General features: G+C 37.8%; 1 protein-coding gene across 1 annotated transcript in view; it reads right to left on the minus strand.

Annotated features, from left to right (window-relative positions):
* Window positions 1–22,892, minus strand: part of grin2d.S (glutamate receptor, ionotropic, N-methyl D-aspartate 2D S homeolog) — a 111,110-nt gene that overhangs the window by 60,219 nt on the left and 27,999 nt on the right. The window contains exons 4-5 of the mRNA XM_041570645.1: window positions 19,188–19,399; window positions 5,933–6,101 (exon numbers count right to left, since the gene is read on the minus strand). Coding sequence (XP_041426579.1) covers window positions 5,933–6,101; window positions 19,188–19,399 — 381 coding nt within the window. The remainder of the gene's footprint in view (window positions 1–5,932; window positions 6,102–19,187; window positions 19,400–22,892) is intronic.

The following is a 22,892-nucleotide window of genomic DNA, read 5'->3' on the forward strand; positions in this document are numbered from 1 at the left end:
GTACAACGTGAGATTTATAAGCCTGACATTCAAGAGTCTGCAGTGAGCTGTTAAATGAACCATTGTATTTTCAAGCTAATAAAATAATGTCAGGCTATTCCTAATTACAGAAGAAGATAGTTTAACCGCTAAGGTTTGGAATTAGTGGCCCTTCGAGTTTTCATTTTTTTTAATTGAAAAATATTTGTCAAAAGTGAAAGGCTTGCAGGAAGGCTTTGGTTTAACAAGAGAATAGAAATAGAAAACCAGCAGGGATCAAACTTTTTGCAGAAAGGTGGATAAAATGTTAAAAAAAATGGAAAAGGTTATTAAGTCAGGCCTGGTGGTGGAAGCCCCCTCCTTCTGCTGCAACCCCCCCTTCCGCCTTAGTTGCAATGAGATCATGAGTAGCGAGGGCCATAGAAGGGTGAGGAACTGGGCTGGCAGGCCCTCGAGGGCCGGGGCCTACCAGGTGCAACTCACCCCAGGAAGAAGCTCCTGGTGCTAGCGACCACATTATGCATAGCGCATGTTCATAATACGCTTCTGATGCCACGTGCATGTGCGCATAATGACCAAGTCACTGCATCCGGTCATTATGTACATGCGTGTGCTCCAACATGACTGCTCATATCAGGAGCTCCCTCTCAGTGCAAGTGATTTAGCGATGGAAAGGGGCAAGTTAAAACAAATTCCTGTTACCCCCAACCCGAGTGCAGGCTCTAATAGCTCGGACCTGTGGTTAGGGAAAATGTTTTCTGCCAACAGGTGCCCTTTAATGGCAAGTGTGAAGAATATCTAGGAAAGTATGTAAAAGTTCAGCCATGAAGGCCATCAAAATTATGTTTTTAGATTAGATGAAAACTGCCCTGTTTTCTTTTTAGTATTAGTCTCTAACTACAGAACTGACTTTAGTATCAGTCCTTTACACTCTATGGGGCAAATTCACTAAGCGCCGAAGCGCCGAACGCTAGCGTTAATTCGCTAGCGTTTGGCATTTTCGTTACTGCGCAAATTCACTAACGAACGCTGGCGTAGTTTCGCTAGTGTTACTTCGCACCCTTACGCCTGGCGAATTTTCGCTAGCGATGTAACTACGCAAATTCACTAACTTGCGCAGTGTACTGAACGCTACCTTTTACGCTAGACTTCCTTCGCCACCTCAGACCAGGCGAAGCGCAATAGAGTAGATAGGGATTGTTTCAAAAAAAGTTTTTTTTCTAAGTCCCAAAAAACGCTGGCGTGTTTTCTACATTATGGGTGATAGGCTGAAAAAGATCGAAAAAATTTTTGGGGCTCCCCTCCTTCCCCCCTACATTTCCTGACTCATGGCAACTTACCTAGACAGTGGGCACATGTGTAGGGCAAAATAAAATTTTTATTTGCTGATTTGAAGGTTTTCTAGGCATTTGTAGTGCTGATACGTATTCCTCCATTGAAATTTGAATTTGGCGCTGTATGAAAATTAGCCTTCGCTAGCGTAACTTCGCTTTACATAGCGAATCAACGCTAGTGCAACTTCGCAACCTTACGCTACCCCTGAGCGCAACTTCGGATTTTAGTGAATTTGCGGAGCGCTGGCGAAACTACGCCTGGCGAAGTGCGGCGAAGTGCGGCGAGTGCGGCGAAGTTGCGCCTGGCGCAACTTAGCATCTTAGTGAATTTGCCCCTATGACTTTTAAACCTCAATAATGTGGTTTATTGGTTTTATAAAAGTGATTGAAACACTATTTTCACTGCAGTCTTTTTTACAACTTCATCTCCATCTTACTTAGGGAACATGCAGCTTCGGATACATTTTCTCTTTCACATTTTAACATGTAATTATCTATATGTTTAAACAACTATAAGGGCGATTACTCACATTTTTCTAGTCGAGTTTTAAAGGAAAAAAAAATCAAATTTTTTCAGATTTATTATAATCTAATGCTGCTAACAATTCAAATCCAAAAATACTCCAGCTACAATCTGTCAAAATAATGTAAAATAGCAGATGGTCCCTTTAACCTTTGGAACATGTTTTTGCCTTCTCAAAAGTTTTTGGATTTCAGTGCTGTTTTTTTGCGAATCCAAATAATTCGATTTGTTTTTGGGCGACGACTTGAAAAAAGTCATAAGATTCAAGAGCTAAATTGAAAAAGTTGGACAATTTGAATTGACGCTCAATTTTGTCTAAAATGTTTTTTGAACCAATTTTTTCAAGAAAAATATTGGTAAATTAAGGGGGTTTGGGAGTTTGGTTGTTTTTTTTTTATAATAAAGTCAGTTTAGTCTGGGTGGTGCATGCATTATGTGCCATTTGGGTGTACAGATATTGTTTTTTTACAGATTTCACATTGTACAATTCTAGATGCAGGAACTATAATAACTACTAGTACTAACTAAACAAGGTTCTACATTTTGTGAATTTGGTCTTCTACCTTTGGAATTAATACACTTCCTTTTAGTTGGTTGCCCCTTTCCAAATGAGTGAACTGGCCATAATATAAATAAGTTAGCAAAAAGAACTAAGCTATCAGCTGCATTGTGCTAGGAGTGCTACTTACATGTTGGGCTGTGGACTGGTCAACTAAGTTCAATGTCTTGCTCTGGAGAACATGCAGCCATTATTAAGTGGATATATAGTTTAATAAAAGCATCTTGTACTTGATCCTAACTACGATACAATGAATCCATATCGGTAGCAAAACAGTCCTATTGGGTTTAATTAATGTTTAAGTGATTTTTAATAGCCTTAAGGTGTGGAGATCCAAATTACAGAAAACCCCAGGTATCAAGCATTCCGGATAGGTCCCATACCTGTATATTACTAATCCAATATCCACATACCTTAAGGCACACAAGCAAGAATCACATTTAATAAATTGAATAAAGTTGCTTGAGACTATGCCAAATGTTTTTTATAGAAACTCACAAGTTTTTACTTGCCAAGTTTTTTCTAAAGATTTTTAGCATTCTCATCCCAACTATTTGTGTTCCAATTGAGAAAGAACACCAACTCAATTTTTGATAAATGACCAGCTTAGAGGAAGAAATATGAATTTTTCAAGTTTTTTTCTAATTAAAAAAACTCTTCTTGAATCTTGAAAATATAGGTGGGCTTTTTTTAATGAAAAAACCTTGTACTTATATCTTTTATTTTAAATGAGTCTAACAAATGAAAAAATAGCTTGAACTATGAAATGACAACTCCCATTGACTTCAATATGAACTTTTGTGTTTAATAAATCTTCAAAACTTGAGCTTCAGAAACTCATAACATAACATCATAGCTGAAGCTTAAAGTAGTCCAACTAGTTCACCATTATAGAAAACCTGTTGCTAAAACCCACCTAATAAATGCTACTGTAGATCTTATTTATAGGTAACCACTTCTTCTGGCAACTTTTTTCAGAGGCCTATTTATCAAAATTTGAATTTGTGATTTTTTTTCATCTTAAAAAACTCAAACTTACCAAACTCAATTGTGAGATCATTTATAAAAATTTTTTTAATCACTTTGAAAATTAAAAACCTGAATTGAAAAAAATTGCAAAATTTTGCCTAGGACAACTCACATTGACATCTACATGAACTTTTAGATGCCAAATTTTTGAGTTTTTTTTTAATTATTACACTTAGTTGAAAAAACGCAAGTTTCTTTTGGGTTAGTGAATTTTAGTGGTACCCCACCCCCCCACAGTATTTCACTTATCACTTACTGGGTTTATTTTTTAGAAGGACATTTAGTTTAGCACAAAAATTCACAAATTCAAATTATATTTTGAAAAACTTTATTTACTGGTAAGCGCAAAAAAACTCGAAAAACTCAAATGTAAAAATTCTGCTGGTGAGTTTGTGTAGAAGTCAATGGGAGTTGTCCTAGACAAAATTCAAGCCATTTTTTTTTATTATTTCAAGTTTTTTTGAACTTATAAACTTACAAATTCAAGTTTTTAAGCACATAAACTAAAACAATTCAAGGTATTCAAGTTTTTTTTTCCCACCATTGTATTCAATTGAACATTTTGAATTCAAATTTTTTTATAAATAAGCATTCAAGTTTTTTAATTGTATTTTTTTATGTATTCAAAGAAGCCAAAAACCTCTAAACCCTCACAAATTTGACTTTTGATAAATAAGCTCATTGGGTTGCTACATTCTCTGTGCTACAGGTGGGGGCACTAAGGGTCGAATTTCGAAGTTAAAAAACTTCGAAATTCGACCATCGAATTTGGTACTTCGATAGTCGAAGTATTTTTTCGATCAAAGTAAAAATCATTCGATCGATTAAAAAAAAGTTAAACAACTTCGAAATTAGTCCATCGAATTTGATACTTCAATAGCCGAAGTATTTTTTTGATTGAAAATGGCCATTTTCGATCGAAGTAAAAATTGTTTGATCGATCGATTAAACGATTCGAACGATTTTACAAAAAAATGATTAGACTACTCAAAACTTAGCCAAAGTTTATAGGAGGTCCTCCATAGGCTAAACAGCAATTCGGCAGGTTTAAGGTGGCGAAGTGTCGAAGTTGAAGTTTTTTAAAGAGACAGTACTTCGATTTTCAAGTCGAAGTTTTTTCAATTCGAATGGAATATTGGCCTATTCGATGGTCAAAGTACCCAAAAATTACTTTGAAATTTGCAGTTTTTGAATTCGAAAATTCACTTTGACTCTTAGTAAATGGGCCCCTAAGGAGCACATTTACTAAGGGTCGAATTTCGAAGTTAAAAAACTTTGAAATTCGACCATCGAATTTGATACTTCGATAGTCAAAGTTTTTTTTCGATCGAAAACTGTCGTTTTCGGTCGAAGTAAAAATTGTTTGATCGATCGATTCGAAAATCCACTTTGACCCTTAGTAAATGGGCCCTGTGGTGTGAGGAAAGCTGAAAGACTGAAACTAAATTGATTGTACTTCATCTTAACCTGAATGCTACTTTTTTATTTTTAAGAAAATCCTGTCCTGCTTTAGCTGTAATAAAGAGAACTGTCTAAGATGGCAGTTATGATAGGCATAACACAAACACTGGATTTAATACATTTTTATGAAGATTATTAAATTATAAACAGCCTATTTTAGAGAAACATAATTACAGATGGGTCTGCATTTAGTCCCATCTGTTTGTGGTACATTATAAATCCTCTAAAATACCCATAGCATTATTTAGCTCTAGTTAAAGCCATTAAATCCATTCTTCAACTACTTAAGCCACATTAATTTTCCTTCAGTACATAATATTTAAATATAAGCCTAATAGAAGAAGACAAATCCCTGGATATTTTCTACACAATTGAGAGAAAGGAATAGTGGACATTATAGGGGGTTATTTATCAAAGTCCGAATTTATCTCATTATTTCTATTAAAAAGGTCTCACCAACTCCAAATTGCAGATTGGACTTTATTTATCATAGATAAAGCTCGCTACAATCAGTTCGGCCAAATTATCCCGAAAAATCTGATTATCCCGCCAAAAGTCTGATTTCCTGGCAAAATCTGTCTTTTGGCTCCAAAATGAGAAAAAATAGGATTTTAGTCTGAAACTCAGCATGGACCATGATATTGAAATGGGACATTTGCATCAACTTCTTCAGGTATAAAATTCTGAAAAAATCTGATTTTTTTTGTGTTTTTTGTATTCAGAGTTTGATAAATAACCCCTATGAGTGTCTCACCTTCCCAGGTTACTGTAATATATTTGTTTTCAAAATTCTAAGTACCCAAACTCCTAGTAAAAATGTATTATAATTATTTTGTTAAATAAAAGCAAACAGCCCAATTATGAAATTACAAAGTTATTACAAAGCACCAAATTATTTGTAAAATCTGTCTATTAGCTGTATATATGTTGCAGTATTGACAAATACACCTGTACAGTACCGGTTAGTATAAAACAAAAGTTGCGGAATTGCGACTTCTGTTTTTCTGTTTTTTGTATGCAAAAATATTACTCTATTCCAAGTCTTACCTCCCCAATCATGCCATTCCACACACCATCAATCTTTTTTCCATGTTTTCCATTGGTTACTAGATACAGGTCATAAGTAAATCCAATGGTCTTGGAAAGCCGTTTCAGGATGTCAATGCAGAAACCCTTACAGCACTGTTTGACGAAAATGATTGGATCTGTCAAGTGGCTGCACAGAAAAAAATGATAAAATATATATTAATTAATTAAATGTTCATGTCCACAGTGGTTTTGGTTACAAATATGTTATTGTTCAAAGCATTACCTTTGCCATATGGGTATGGCTAACCAAGTTGAAAAACAGCCCTTTTTATTGGAACAATGATATTTGTACGAACTTTTCATATGAAAATCTATATAGTACCCATAAATTATTGGCATCTCTATAAGTCTTATACCCCATAAAAATAAAACCAACCAGGAGACACTTATACTGTTTAAATACAGTACCATGAAGAAAATCTCCTTCTGTTCTTCAGGGATCCCCTAGGGGCCCATTTACTTAGCTCGAGTGAAGGAATAGAAGAAAAAATACTTCGAATTTCGAAGGGTCGAAAATGGCTACTTCGACCATCGAATTGGCTACTTCGACCTTCGACTACTACTACTACTACGACTTCGAATCGAACGATTCGAACTAAAAATCGTTTGACTATTCGACCATTCTCTTTAAAAAATTCTAGTTCGCCACCTAAAACCTACCGAGGCCAATGTTAGCCTATGGGGAAGGTCCCCATAATCTTCCTAACAATTTACTGATCGAAGGAATATCCTTCGATCGATGGATTAAAATCCTTCGAATCGTACGATTATTCATTCGATCGTAGGAATATCGCTAAATCCTTCCACTTCGATATTCAAAGTCGAAGGATTTCAATTCAGCAGTCGAATATCGAGGGTTAATTAACCCTCGATATTCGACCCTAGGTAAAGCTGCCCCCTAGTATCACAGCAAGGCTGGGTGCTGGTAGAGAGCATTGAATTACCAATATGCATTACAAGTCTAATTCAAGAGCTGCACTCAGCAACATATGATTATCTTCTAACAAGACCTAATCCTAATCTAGGATCTGCAATAATAAAACAATACCTTATACTTGATGATACAGTAACTAAACTAGCACAAATCCATGTTGGTGGCAAAACAACATTAGGTTAGCACTTGTCCACAAAAAACATTCACAAAATGGTACATGTGGAGGCCCATTCATGTGGTTTTTGAAACCATGATTAAATTCCATTTCAGTAATATCACAAATGTCATAAATTTATTTAAAAAATCCAAACAGAAAAAAGCACAAATGGGAAAAGTATCAGAAAAGTTGCGGAAAAACCACAACTGTTTCATATTGTTGCATAAAAATCAGCATCAAAAACACCCAAAAACCTCTAAAACCACAACCAGGGACATCTGCCATGGACTTCTACATGATTATGACAGGTTTTAGCAGGAGTATTTTCATAATTAGGAATTGTCGCAGTTTTGTTGTATAATTAATCCAGAAAAAGTCACGCTTTTTTTTCCCCTGTGACTTTTTTTGCACATATGGCATCAAAATACCTGGCCTGAAAAATGGCTTTATAAAAATCAGGCCCTTAGTCCTCAGAATATATTTGCTTCTTTTCATATTTGCTTCTTTTCATATTTGTAAAATTAAGTCATAATTAATTTTGAACAGAAATAATCATTAGTTCTTGAGAAATCGCAAGAGCATGAAACACGTAGAATATTGCTCAGCAAATAACCTGTATCACGAAAGGACGCAGTGATGTAAGACGCCAAGCTATAGCCGTGAACAAGGGAGTGGTAACAGGAAAACCTGAGTTGAATTTTCTTTTAAAAACATACTGATCTTCTGGCCAGGAATATGTGTTTTTAAGGTATTGCGGGGTCATCTTTTGGTCTACACATATCACTCACCTTGTTAAAATGAAATAATTATGTGTGCCATCAGATTATAATCCTTTTTGGGATCTAAGTAAAGGGAAGTTGACTTCTATGTAATGATTAGTTCTATTTAAAATGAATTTTGGTGTATGACCAACATTTATGGATATAAAAAGAAACAAATCCATTCTGTGAACTAAATGTACCATTTTTTATAAAGCTAGCAAATTGTAGCCTGTCACATTTCTTTGTAAAAAAGTAAAAAGTAAAAAGTAAAAAAAGTAATTCTTAAAAAAATATACGAGTGTCTTGTCGAAAAGCATTGACCTAACTGGTTATTAATTATGTAAGGATTCTAGACTGATTGGGTTTAAAGAAAGCTGCTATCTAGAAAATAGGGATTCACTGAATCCACTATTTTGGATTTGGCAGAACCCCCGAATCTTTCGCAAAAGATTCAGCAGATTACCAAACCAAATCCTAATTAGCATATGCAAATTAGGGGTGGGAAGGGGAAACCATTTTTTACTTCCTTGTTTTGTGGCTGACACAATCCCATTCCTTAAGTATTTTGTGAAGTTTTGTATGAGGAATGGCTATTATAGTGCTACAGTGTATATAATTTTTTTCATTTCTATTGGTTTATCAAATGAGAATAATCATACCAACATATTCAAAAGGCAAAGGAGAGGATACAGGAGTTGAAGAAACTCAATACACTAAGAAAAAGAAACACCAGACAATATTGTTATCTAGAGAATGTATTTTTCTTGCCAATATCATGGTGTGTCTACTAGAAACAGACTCTTTCTTTGGCTACTTTGTCACTATAACAGCAGGAAAAATAATCCGTGACCTTTTCTCTCGTAGCAAAGATGTGAGTTAAATTGTTTGAGTCATGAAAATGAAGAATGGAAAAGGAGTTTTCATACATTTGTGACTGTTCAGATAAAATATATGGAGTGTCTTGTTGCAGACATCTTTCCGGGCTGTGCATAGATAAGGTTATGGTTCAGTAGACGAGACAGGATAAAAATGGTAATGTCCTCCCTGTGGCCTAATTCTGCCTTTTACAATTTGATTGAATAAATCAGAGTTTATCTGTAGCTAAATATAAACAATATGAACTAAGAAAACAGTAGAGTGAAGGTCAGACCCTCCCTATTCAAGGGGGTTATTTATTAAAGTCCAAATGCAAAAACTCTAGAAATTCTTTTTTTTTTGTACTGTAAAATCCAAATTTTTAGTTGAAAAAAAAACTACACATTTTTTTTTTTTTTTTAAATGTAGTTTTTTATTGAGTTTCAAAAGAAAGCAATACACATAAATGCAATAAAGGAAAGTAAATTAAAATATAAAAGCATAGTATAGAGGAAAGAATAGAGGGGGGGTATGGGGGGGTATGCGTTCCTAGGACACCTGAAGCTGTGGATCAACGTAAACCAGCCTATGTCTGACAGAGGACCATTTCTCCCAATTCCTATAAAATTTCGCTGCACTAAACGTAGCCAAGGCAGCCAATTTCTCATATTGATAATGAATGTCCACTTCCTTGATAATCTGCCGAACCGTGGGAACCGTGACGGACTTCCATTGTCTTGCAATCAATTGCCTCACCGCAAAGATCAGATGGTGCACGGTCGTGCACAACTCCTTCGGAACGTTTGGATCCAGAAGGCCCAGGAGAACAGTTTCTGGGGTAAACTTTATTTGTAAGTTCAACTGAGTGTTGCAATAGGCCTCCAATTGCTGCCACAACTGCTGAAGCTTAGGGCATCCCCACCAAATATGGAGCATATCACCCTTCTGGTGACATCCCCTCCAGCACGTATTAGGTACAGTCCTGTAAATGCGGTGGAGTTTACTGGGGGTCATATACCAATCATACAATATTTTCCTAGACGTCTCCAGGTGAGAAATACATTTAGAAACTGTGGTAGGAACAGTAAATATATGCAACCAGTCGTCCTCAGACAAAGATATGCACAATCTCTGTTCCCACTTGAGGATTGTGGAAGTGCTCTTAATCTCAACCGAAGGCTGCAGTGCTCTATACCAAAGTGATATTCCTCCTTTCAGAGGTGTTAGGGTAGTTAGCCAGCGTTCCAACACAGTTGGTGTCCTCAGCGGGATACAGCCAGTTGACCCTAAATAATGTCTTATCTGCAGATATTGGTAAAACACCATTTTCGGAAGGAGCAATTGTCGTTGTAGCTCCTCAAAAGACAACAGTTGACCTTTTTTGGTAAGATAGTGAATGGGAGCTAATCGGAAGTCACCCCAATGGGTTAGATTGAGTTCCGGAATGAGCAGTTCCATTGTTGCTATTGGTGCAATGGGAGACACATGCAAAGAGGTATTAAAGTACTTTTTGTGATTCTGCCACACGCCCAGCGAATGGGTGACAGTTGGAGGAACTTGTTGCGGATTAATATAAGAGAGTGGCGTCTGGGTGCCCATAATCTGTGGAAGTAAAAGCGGGGAGACAGAGTTTTGTTTGATTTGCACCCACCGTTTCTCCATATCTAGTGTCATCCATGCCTTTAGTTGATCAAGAGTCACCGCTTTGTAATAGCTCAATATATTAGGGGCATTGAGACCCCCCTTGCGTTTTGACAATTGTATAATTTTCTGTGCAACTCTAGGTTTTTGGTTCGCCCACAAAAAAGAATTGAAGAGTGATTGCAGTTTCATAATATAGGCAGGTGGTACATGTACAGACATAGTTCTAAACACATACAAAACCTTTGGCAATGCCAACATTTTTAAAGCTTGCAGCCGTCCCAACCAAGACAAAAATTGGCACTTCCACGTTTTGACCTCAGCAGATAATTCCTGGTACAACCGTGTAAGGTTTACCCTGACCATATCACTGGGAGAAAGCATAATATCAATGCCTAAAAATTTTATTGAATTCCCCTTCCATTGAAACTGATAATTACGTTTAAACCACTCGGTATCAGCATCCGACAGATTAATACATAAAGCCTGCGTTTTGGTTTCATTAAGCTTGTAATATGATACCTCAGAATATGCTCGTAATAGCCCTAGCAATTTATTTAGGGAGTGGGATGGGTGTGACATATAAATAATAGTGTCATCCGCAAAGAGACCCACCTTCTGAATCTGACCAGCTATATTGATACCCTGGATATCCGGGTCCTGGCGGATGGCTTGGGCAAGGGGTTCAATCACCAAGGAAAATATAATAGGAGATAACGGGCACCCCTGCCGGGTCCCATTAGATATGTCAAAGGGGGCAGATAAAGTCCCATTAGTGTTGATCTGTGCCGAAGGGCCTTTGTACAGCGCCATAATTGCAGTAATTAATTCCAGGGGGAAGTGAAACTTTTCTAGAACCCTAGATAAATATGACCAATTAACTCTATCAAACGCCTTCTCCGCATCCAGGGAAAGAAGCAGAGAAGGCGTCCGACAGCGCCCCAGCCAATGTAAAATATTAATGGCTCTACGAGTACCATCAGGGGCACCCCTACCGACAGTAAATCCCACCTGGTCCGGATCTATAATTGCTGGCATAATGGACTGGAGACGTATAGCTATAACCTTAGCGTATATTTTTATATCTGCGTTCAGTAGACTGATTGGCCTATAATTTTGTACGGAAGATGGGTCTTTCCCCGGCTTAGGTAAGGTAACAATCTGTGATAGAAGCATTTCCTTGGGAAAAGAACCTGCGGCAAAAGCTTCGTTGAAGGTGTTTGTTAAATGTGGGAGTAATAGTGGAGAATACGTCTTATAGTATAAATGCGTGAACCCATCTGGCCCGGGGGCCTTATTACTAGGAAATGATGCTATAGCTTTCGAGACCTCCAATTCAGTTATAGGATTTTTAAGCTGTTCCCAATGAGTCTGAGTAAGTCGGGGTAGCTGAATGGAATCTAGGAAATCATCTATGCGTTGTAAAGTGGGTTGAGGAGTAGCAGGGTCGTCAGCTATATTGTAAAGAGTCGTATAAAATTCAGCAAATCTATTCCCTATTGCTCTTGGGTCATAAATGGGGTTGTTGCGGTTATCTCTAATCATGTGAATAAGTTTTTTGGCCTGACTAGTGCGTAGTTGGTTAGCCAAAAGCGTAGATGCTCTATTGCCCATCCTGTAATGAGTGGCTTTAAGAAACGTCAATTTACTTTGAATTTGTACCATCGCTAAATTTTGAAGCTCCCTTCTAGTATCAGCAATCAGGACTGCAGTAGATCGATCAGGTGACTGTTTATGGTTGTGTTCCAAACTATATAGTTTGTACAAAAGTGTGCGATATGGCATAATCTTATCTCTTTTGTATTTAGAGCCCAACTTAATGAAAAGCCCTCTCAAATAAGACTTATGGGCATTCCATACACTAAAGGTACTACATTGACCATTATCGTTAAGTCCAAAATACTCCTTTATAGCCTTAGAGATTATCTCTTTAAATACAGGTCTGGTGATCAGTAAAGGGTTAAGTCTCCATTGGGCCCTAGAGGATCGCTGCACCTGGTCTGCTACGGATAACAGCACAGGGGCATGATCCGACCATGAAATCAGACCAATATGGGACTGTGCGATGTAGTCTAGCATATCCTTCTGAACAAGGATCAGGTCAATCCTCGAGTAGGACAAATGCACATGGGAATAAAATGTATAGTCCCTTTCCCCAGGATGATAAAGTCTCCATGAATCATAAAGCCCATATTTTTGTAAAAGGCTTTGGAATGAGGAGAGTTTCAGCTTATGTTGGCCCTTAGGGGTACCCGATCTATCCAATACAGGATCAGGGGCAAGGTTGAAATCTCCACCTAAGATCAAGGACCCATGTTTCAAAGAGATTATCTTATGCAATACCTTACTAAGAAATGTAAGTTGAGAGGAATTTGGGGAGTAGATATTGACCAAAGTATAAGGTTTCCGATTAATGTAGCAATTCAACACAATACAATGACCATTAGGGTCCACATGGTGACTCTCATATGTGTAAGCTAAGGAAGAGCTTATCATTATTGCAACACCTGCTCTTTTCGTAGATGCTGGGGCAGAATAGAATATACTATACAACTTGTTTTTCGGAACACATGTAGTAGAAGGAGTAAAGTGTGTCTCCTGAACAAACACAATATCAGCCCGCTGCTGTTTGGCTTCATACAATAAAGAAGATCTCTTATAAGGGCTGTTCAGACCCTTAGCATTAACTGTTAAAACATTAAACGCCATCATAAATATAATGTCGGTTGCATAAAGTCATACATAGAGAGTCACCATCGAACCCAGTTAGCATAACACCACAAAGCATATACAATTTCCTAAGGAACGCATACCCAAGAAGAAGGGGGGAAAGGAGAAGAGAGAAAACAATAGTATAAACATACAGAAAAGAAAAAAACATTATAATTATAAAGGTGGATACTTCCACTGAACCGTGGGGCCTACTGCCAGCAAATGGCCCACAGGGTAAAGTCTGTATCGAGGGGTTAACCAAGCAAACAGTAACTTATTCCAATATACTTAACACAGCTCCCGGGAGATATGATGAAAACAGTAATGCCCGGTCGGGCAAAAAAAAATAGAACTTGCAGTAAATGGATCGAAGAACTTCATCCCTCTTTTCCTACAGGCGGCAGATGAAGTATCGGCTTTAAACCCCAAGTGCGGAGTTGTGTACACCCTTGCGCTGGAGTTTGGATAGTGGTAGTAGCTCCGTCTTTCATGATCACCAGTCGCAAAGGAAAACCCCACCTGTAGGGGATATTGTGCTGCCGGAGTATGGACGTTGTTTCGTGAAATTCCCTCCTGGCTTGTAGAGTCATTGGAGACAAATCGGTGAACAGCTCTATGTCCTTATATCTCTCAGGCCTGGATTCTGAATTCCTAGCTGTTTTTAGCAGTAGATCCTTTACGTGAAAAAAATGCAATCTGGCAACCGTATCCCTGGGTGCGGATTGGGGTGCATTCTTAGGTTTATACAGTCGATGGATCCGATCAATAAGTAGAAAGTTACCTTCCACTTCAGGTAACATAGTACGTAGGAAGTCCATAAAGAACTCTTGTAACTGAGCGGGCAATATCTGTTCAGGGATGCCTCTGATTCGCACATTATTGCGCCTGGATCTGTCCTCCATATCCATTAACTTGCGCTTAATGTCAACAATGGCCTCCTCCGATTTATGAGTCTCATCCACCAAACTATTGTGCGCACTCACCATTTCCTCCATCTTGTCCTCCAAGTGGCCCGTTCTATTTCCCAAGGCAGTGAGTTCGGACTTGAGCTCCTTGAGCATGTTTTTAAAGTCCATTTGCAGGTCTGCCCGAAAGGTAGAGAGCATATCTTTAATATGCTGTTCAGCGGAAGAGGATCGGAGTGGTGTGGAGGGAATAAGCTTCTCTGCGCCTGGAGAGCTGTGCTGCGACGCTGATTCCTCAGAGTGCGTTTCAGCGCCATCTTGGATGGGATCCAGCTCCGGCTTTTTATTATAGAAAGAGGTGAGTTTGAGCGGGGATTGCTTTTTTTTCACCCTACCCATAGCAGAAGTCGATCCGGAGGCACTGGTAGTAGACTGAGACACTGGCCACTGCTAATAGCAAGCCCGAAGAGGCTAGTAGAAAGATTGTCCCGGGAGACGATGTGAAAGTGCTGCTACTGCATCGCGTGCTTAGGCCACGCCCCCAAAACTACACATTTTAAAGATTTATTATACCCAAGGATGGAAAAAGTCTGAATCTGAAAATACGGCATCTCGGATCTGCAAAGGTTGTATATAAGTCAATGGGAGAAGTCCTATTCGATTTGGAAGTTTCTGTGATCTGCGCTGGAAAACTTCGGGCTTTTCGGGAAAAAGGACAAAAAAATTTACTATTCGGGAAAAAACTGCAAAAAAATTGCACGATTCAGGTTTTACTCGATTTTATCGAGTTTGTCCACATTAAATCAATCTTTTTTAATAATTAATAAGGTTACATTGTGTATTCTAGTTTGGTCGGACTTTTTAATTTTAAAAAATCTGAAAAAAATGATTTTAATAAATACCTGGCTAACAACTTACACAATAATACAAAAAATAACAAATGAAAACACTCCTTAAGTTTAGGGAACAGGGGCTGCCTGCTAATACTACTTTTAAAAAACATGCATCACAGCACTCATAACAGCACTCACAAACTCATCTTCTCAGTTTCGGACTGAGATGCCAGGGGCCCATCATATAACCTTAGACTGTGATGTTGTGATGGCTGATTCAGTTAATGCCTTAAAGAATGGCTTGGATGATTTTTTGGACAGAGATAATATCAAAGGCTTTGTGATACTAAGCTCTATAGTTAGTAAAGGTATTGGTATATAACATTTATTATAAAAGTAGAGAGGGGTGTATGTATGGATGCTGGGTTTTCATTTGGGCGGGGTTGAACTTGATGGACTTTGTCTTTTTTCAACCCAATTTAACTATGTAACTATGTGGGCCCACTTTCCTCTTCTCCTCAATCACTCTCTTTATTCTCCTATTCTTTTATATTTACTTACTATATTCTTCCATAACTACACATTTTTCCCATAAAAAAATAGGGAATGACCATGAAATTGGCCAAATGGTTAAAAGCAAGAGGGCCCACTGAGACCTGGGCCCACCGGGAGTTTTACTGGTATCCCGGTGGACCAATTCGACACCCATTATCCAGATACCCATTATCCAGAAAGCTCCAAGTTGCGGGAAGGCCGTAGACTCCATTGTAATCAAATAATTCATATTTTTAAACATGATTTCCTTTTTCTCTGTAATAAAACAGTATTGTGTACTTAACCCCAACTAAGATAATTAATCCTTATTGGAGGCAAAATAATCCTATTGGGTCTAATTAATGTTTAGTAGACTAAAGGTGGCCATACACAGAGAGATCCGCTCGTTTGGCGATGTCGCCAAACAAATGGATCTCTCTCCGATATGCCCACCTTGAGGTGGGCAATATCGGGCTGATCCGATCGTGGGCCCTAGGATCCAACGATCAGATCCTAGCGAACGGGAACGGGCGGTCGGTTCGCGGGACCGCATGAACGAACAGATCCGACGGGATTTTTAGTCCCATCCGATCGAGATCTGGCCGACTTTGGGACAGATCTCGATCGGGGAAGCCCGTCGGGGGCCCCCATACACGGACCAATAAGCTGCTGACTCGGTCTGTCGGCAGCTTTTATCGGCCTGTGTATGGCCACTGCAGGCTGTGGCGTTTCCCTGCTGGGAGATGAGTTTTACAGTATGGAAATCCAAATAATGGAAAGACTCCTTATCTAGATCCCCCTTCTCCTTCAATCCACCCTTTTAGGTCAGATTAAGAAGTTTATAAAGGCAATTTAGAGGGAACCAGTTCAGTGCCCCTTTCATTTTAACATTGCACAATAAATCCTTAAATATAATCAGGAGGCTGGTGGCACCAATTGTAGGGGCAGACTATACTTTGTAGCATCATAGTGCTGCAGGATTCCTTGCACTCCAAGTTTTTTGTTGATGTTTTTGTGGACAGTTCTCCACTTCAAACCTAAATAAACTCAAAATGTCTTTTCATACATTCACTTCTGCCCAGCCACATTGCCATGCATGGAAGAGAAGATTCTAAACTCACTTTAGACTCTAGTAATTTCAATTACCGTATATACTCGGGTAGAAGCCGTCCCGAGTATAAGCCGAGGTACCTAATTTTACCTCCAAAAACTGGGAAAGCTTATTGACTCGAGTATAAGCCTAGGGTGAGAAATGCAGCAGCTTCTGGTAAGTTTCAATCAAAAAAATTGAGGGTTTCTGCTCCCATTGGAGGTGCCGGCGTCTCGTTTATGGATGCCGGCAACCATTCTTGGACGCCGGCGAATGATCTTGGAGACTATTCTTGAACGTCGGTGACTATTCTTGGATGCCGGCGACTATTCTTAGGCGCGGGCGACTATTCTAAGACGCCAGCGACCGTTTTTGCGCTAGACCCTAGTATAAGCCAAGGTAGAGTTTTTCAGCATATTTTGGGGGCTGAAAAACACGGCTTATACTCGAGTATATATGGTAGCCCAGATAAGGTACTATTCTATAAAGAGGTCTGTTTATAAAAGTGAATACAAATGGCATTGCTGCATATATGCTGTGTTACACCATTCTGAATAAATTGTACCCGTAAATATATAATGAAGCACAACCCTTTGCTGTAACTGCCAACATCGCTATAGATATTTTTTTAAATGAAGCTTTTACAAATGGAAGTATGTGAAAGGGAATCTCTGCAGTAATATCTGCCTACAGATCAAAGACCAAGGGCCCACAACTGCTTTGACAAGTGAGAATGAGGCTTCATTTGAAAATATACGATAAGTCCTCCAGTTTTGTGCAGCTAGCACAAACAATTGCCTACAATGAAGATCATTGTGGATGTACTTGTAATCCTTCTTATTTACATCTTATGACTTTGCCATTTAGACATTGCCGTGACTTTTACTTTCTGCACTGACATTCAGAAGACATTGTGGCTTAAATCATTTCCAGTCCTCTCACGTAAGTCCATGTAAATGTAAGGTGTTGTTATAAATTTTAAATATTACATAGTTAATGTCTGCAGCGTTTAATGATCCCACTGTAGAACAAACCCCTCAGGCAGAAAGGAAAACAAAAAAAAGAGCTTTATACAAGTTTGAAAGCAGTATCAGCCAAGCATTTAGATTGCAATGCCCAATTCATTTTCATATATACATATACCGGTATATGTCTTCAAGTGAACAACACAAATATAACTGAAACAAGATTTATAATTAAATCCCTATTCCCTATTCCCTATTCCCTAACCTCTCCTGATAATATGGGCATATTAATCTTAATATTCTATATTGTACCTGTACATTTAATCTATAATATTAATATTATTATTTTTATTCCCAAGCTCTAGTACACCACATTTCTTTTTAACTTATCTGACTTTCTGTTATACAGGGCTAATGTCTGCACTGAAATTCTACTAAAGTGATGTAATATATTATTCCAGTGCAATATTAACATATTCAAATTATCACCCAAAATTCCTAGCAGAGGTCAGTAAAATCAGTTGTTGAATTTCTTGACTGGATACTTAAGACCTATGGGGGGCCTGGGTGTTTTTTTTCCATACGTTCTTAAAGACGAACTAAACCCTAAAAATTAATATAGCTAAAAATGCCATATTTTATATATTGAACTTATTGCACCAGCTTAAAGTTTCAGCTTGTCAATAGCAGCAATGATCCAGGACTTCAAACTTGTCACAGGGGGTCACCATCTTGGAAAGTGTCTGTGACACTCACATGCTCAGTGGGCTCTGAGCAGCTGTTGGGAAGCTAAGCTTAGGGCTCGTCACTAATTATCCAGCAGAAAATGAGGTTTTCCTGTAATATAAGCTGATGCTACAGTTTTGCTGATTATTAAATTCTGATGCTAATTGCACTGGGTTCTGTGCTGCAATGTAGTAATTATCTGTATTAATTACTAATCACTTATTACTTATATTGTGACATTTCTACTGTATATTGTGAGTGGGTCCCTAAGCTCAGTAAGTCAAAGCAGCACAGAAAATGTGCAGTCAGTGTCAAACTGGGATGCCAGTGGCCACCAGAAAACCTTAGACTGTGGACCCACTTTCCAAACTATTATTCCTCCTCTCATCATTTAACCTCTTTATTCTCCTAGTCTTTTATATCTACTTACTATACTATTCTATTCTATTCTTCCATTATTAAACATATTTTTCCCTTAAAGAAATAGGGAATAAACATGGTTAGAAGCAAAGGGCCCACTGACACTTGGGTCCACCGGGAGTTTTTCTGGTATCCCGGTGGGCCAGTCCAACACTGTGTGCAGTGAATCAGTAGAAAATAAGATGGGGTACTGTTTTATTACAACAGAGAAAAATCCATATTAAAATCAGAACTACCTTCCTAAAAGGCACTCTAAGGAAGATGGCCTTTCTGTAATCTGGAGCTTTCTGGATAATGGATTTACATATAATAGATCATATCCCAGTTGATAGCTCTAAGGTTCCATCTTTGCATCAATCTATTCAGTTGACTTGCCCCACAAGAATAAGGCACACACATTGCTCACATGCCGAACACTGGAAATGATGCCAGTGAGTTCCGGTAATGACTCCAGACAGACTTAAAGCAGTTGCTTGAATTTTGGTCAATCAGATGCAATTGCATCATGAGCATCTTTCCCTTTGCAATGATGCCTGAATTCTGAGGATAAAATCACTGCACTGTGGGAAAAAAGCATGGGAATTGCACATGCGGGCATACATGTAAATAATTTTTTGCAGAGTCATATTGAAATTAAAAATAAATGATGTAGGTACTTAAATAATAAAAATGTACTGTACTTGTCAGTTTTGTTAAGTTGTTTGCGGCAGGGTACAGAATCCCGGATACAGGTTCCTGTTGCTGGGTCCACACCTTCAACAATAACAAAGGGGCGTTCCTCTAGGGTAGCGACAGTAAGATGCTGGTCATCATCCACAGGTTGCAGGAACTTCCCATAACGGGACCACACAGGGTATTTCATCCGTAGATCTCCATGCTCCCAGATTCCAACCTAGATTCAAGCAGAGTTTAATTAATTTCATAATGGAATTTTGAATTTATAGTTTCACTGTTTAATGTGTTAACCCTAAACCCGTGGCGTAACTAGAGTGTGCATGGCCCCCTTGCAAAAAAATCGTCATCTTAATACATTTTGGTTGGTCTTTTTTCTTCGAATTACGAAGTTATGGGAGTTCAAAAAAACTCCCATTACTTTGAAATTTGACCCTTGATAAATCTGCCCCATAGTCTCAGTTTTCCAGGTGGTCCCAATCATGTGACTTGTGCTCTTATAAACTTCAGTCACTGTTTACTACTGCACTGCAAATTGGAGTGATATCACCTCCCCCCCACAGGAGCCCATCAGTAGAACAATGGGAAGGTAACCAGATAGCAGCTCCCTAACACAAGATAACAGCTCCCTGGTAGATATAACTGCACTCAATAGTAAAAAATCCATGTCCCACTGAGATACCTTAAGTTACATTGAGTAGGACTGCCAGAAAGCAGTTCCATTGTGCAGCACTGGCTCTTTCTAAAAGCACATGACCAGGCAAAATGACCTGAGATGGCTGCCTACTCAACAATATTACAACTACAAAAAATACTTCTGTTGGGTTAGGAATTAAATTTTACATGGTAGGGTGAATTATTTGCAGTGTAAACAGTGTAGTTTAGAAATAAAAACAACAGCATAAAGCTCATGACAGAACCCCTTTAAATTGAAATACGAGACAGGATTTCAGCACAGCATGTACTTGCTGTTAGCAAATGTAGACACAAAGCTTGCTCCATTGCACCCAGTAAACCATTATTTTAGGAAATATGTGTCTCTGCCCTTGTGCAGAAATGCCTTTGACATTTGTGGAAATTATTGCAAACCATTATACCTCTTTTCTCTCACAGTAGGGGCAGATTTATTAAGAGTCTAATTGAAAATTCAAATTCAAGTGATCAAATTTTTTGTACGGTCAACACTGTCGAATTCAACTAGGGAATTATCCAGACTCAATTCAAATTTTTTAAATGATTTTTATTTGCACCAAAAGAAAAAATACAATACAGATTGAAACATGCCATACATATTTAAATTGGAGTAGGTCTGCAAACATTCTTTGACCCACTTGATTAAAGTTTTTTTAAAAAAATTCAATTTTGAGATTTATTATACTCTGGCCCTTTAAGAATTCAAATTCAACTATTCGCCACCTAAAACCTGCCAAATTACTGTTTAAGACAATGGAAAGGTCCAGGGATCAATTTGGAGATGTTTGCAGTCTTCCTGACATTCAAGTTTTTTTCACAGAAAAAACTCAAATCAAGTTTGATCGAATTCGAATCAAGTTAGATTCGAGTTTTCAGGTCATTTAAATTTGTCCAACTTTTACAAATTCGATTTTTTAAATAAATCTCCCCAAGTCGAATTTCGAGTTCTTAAAAGGTCAGTGTATGACAAATCTTGAAAATCAAATTAATTTTTTTTTTAACAAAAGTTTTTGCCATAAAAAACTTGAAAATTAGAATTTAAAAATTAGAATTTTCACTTTGACCCTTGATAAATCTGCCCATAAGTGTCCGGCAAAGGTTATATAAGCTCGGACAGAGAGGTGTGTTATCGTCTAATAAATAACTAAGTTATTCTGATGAACCTTATCTTGGAGTCTTGCTTAATAATAAGGTTCTGTTAAACAGATTACAACAGTCCACACAATTCTTGTTGAACCATGAGCTCTTACAGTAAAATTTGCACTGTTTATTGTTTAGAAAAAATAATCTAGGGATAATAGTCTTTGGCAATTTAGCAAGTTTGAAGTTTGTTGCAACCTTATAGAGATACTTACCAACCTCAGCCTAAACAATTGTAGACATTGTTCACTCCACTCCACCCACTCCATATGTATCAATCCATATCTATATATATATACTTGCATTTGAGCAAGACTAACAAGAAGCCTTTACAGTATTTTGTAGGGTCTTATTGAGTTTTACATCACTATTCAATGCAATGACCACAATAAATGCAGTACACAATTTGTCAGTAAGTGACAGTGGTCTTTTTCATACCCTCTAACATTCCCCCCCCCCTAAAAAGGTACACTCAAAAGGATTGCTTTAACGACATTCATAGAATGCTTGTTTCTCCACATCGTACTTTTTTTTTTTTTTATATAATCTTTATTTTTGGTTGATACAGCGTACACAAAAATAACATCTCGACAGTCAATATATAACAATAAAGCATGCTATACATATATTATGATCAGTCAACTGTTAGAGAAAATAGGGACAAGGGGAAAGAGGAGATAACCAACAGTGTTAATGCATGAACTCAGGGTTGACATTACTTTAACAAAGTTCCAATCCCCCTTTCCTACATAGTCTATCGTCAGTGACATCTCTGAGACAGAAGTGAGTTGGGACTCATACTCATATAGCGCAGTGGTAATGGTCTACTCAGTCCCTATGATAGAGAGGAAGGGGGTGGACTGTTGTAGAAGAGATCTAGCGAAGATACACATCGTACTTTTTAGCGCAAATTAACAAATTTTTTGTATAGTTATTTAATCCAGCCTTCTGTCACAGGTTTTTTGGAGACCAAAATATTCGTATTCGTACAATTTTTTTGTTTACTCATGAAAAATTTGGTGGTTTCTGAATTTTCTATTTTCATCTGTACTTATAAAAATTTGCTCAACCTCTAAACATTTAAGATTTATTAGGGGTAATGTTATAAAAGTCGCAAAGGGCAAAGCAACTCGCACCAATAAGAATAAAAATCCACATCTCACAATGTAATATTGTTCCTAAACTGTTTTTACATTGTGAATTGTAATTGCTCATTGTTAATTTTAATTGCGCACTCTTAAGAAGTGCTTGAAGGTGTCATAATCTTTTGGAGCAAACATAATGGCTTTTTCAGTAAGAAGTTTTATTATATTGACTGTGCATTGGCGACAACTATAAAATTTGCAAAAGGTCTTCCACTGTCGAAAGTGGTCACTAAACAGTATCGCGCAAAAAGCTGCATTAAATTCGCGCAAAGCAAAATTTGTTCGCGCAAAGGCATAACTTTTCGCATTGCAAATCGTTTTTCTGTTACCGACTTTTATTACATTTCCCCGATTAAGTTCAAAAACCACAACATTTTAGTATAAACTTGCCCCAAGTAAAAACTGTCGAGGTCGCACAGAAGTTAATGGGAGCTGCGCTGATCCTATTGGACCATTTTTAATCAATTTGGTCTTTCGAGGTTTTCTGATTTTTTTTTTGCCAGTAATAATCTGAAAAACTTTTTAGAGGTTTTAGAGATGTTGGTATATTTCTTAACACATCCTTCAGCGTTATGTAATATTCTTGATTAGGCTTTATTGCATTGTGAATCTTAATTGCGCATTGTGAACCTTTAACACCTGCTCTGGAGTTTCACTAAATATTTTGTTGCAAAAAAAATGGTTTGCGGTTGCGAAATTTTATTGCATACACACTGTGAACTTTTAAAAAAAACA

This window comes from Xenopus laevis, chromosome 7S, assembly GCF_017654675.1.
Source record: "Xenopus laevis strain J_2021 chromosome 7S, Xenopus_laevis_v10.1, whole genome shotgun sequence".
Taxonomy (NCBI): Eukaryota; Metazoa; Chordata; class Amphibia; order Anura; family Pipidae; genus Xenopus; species Xenopus laevis.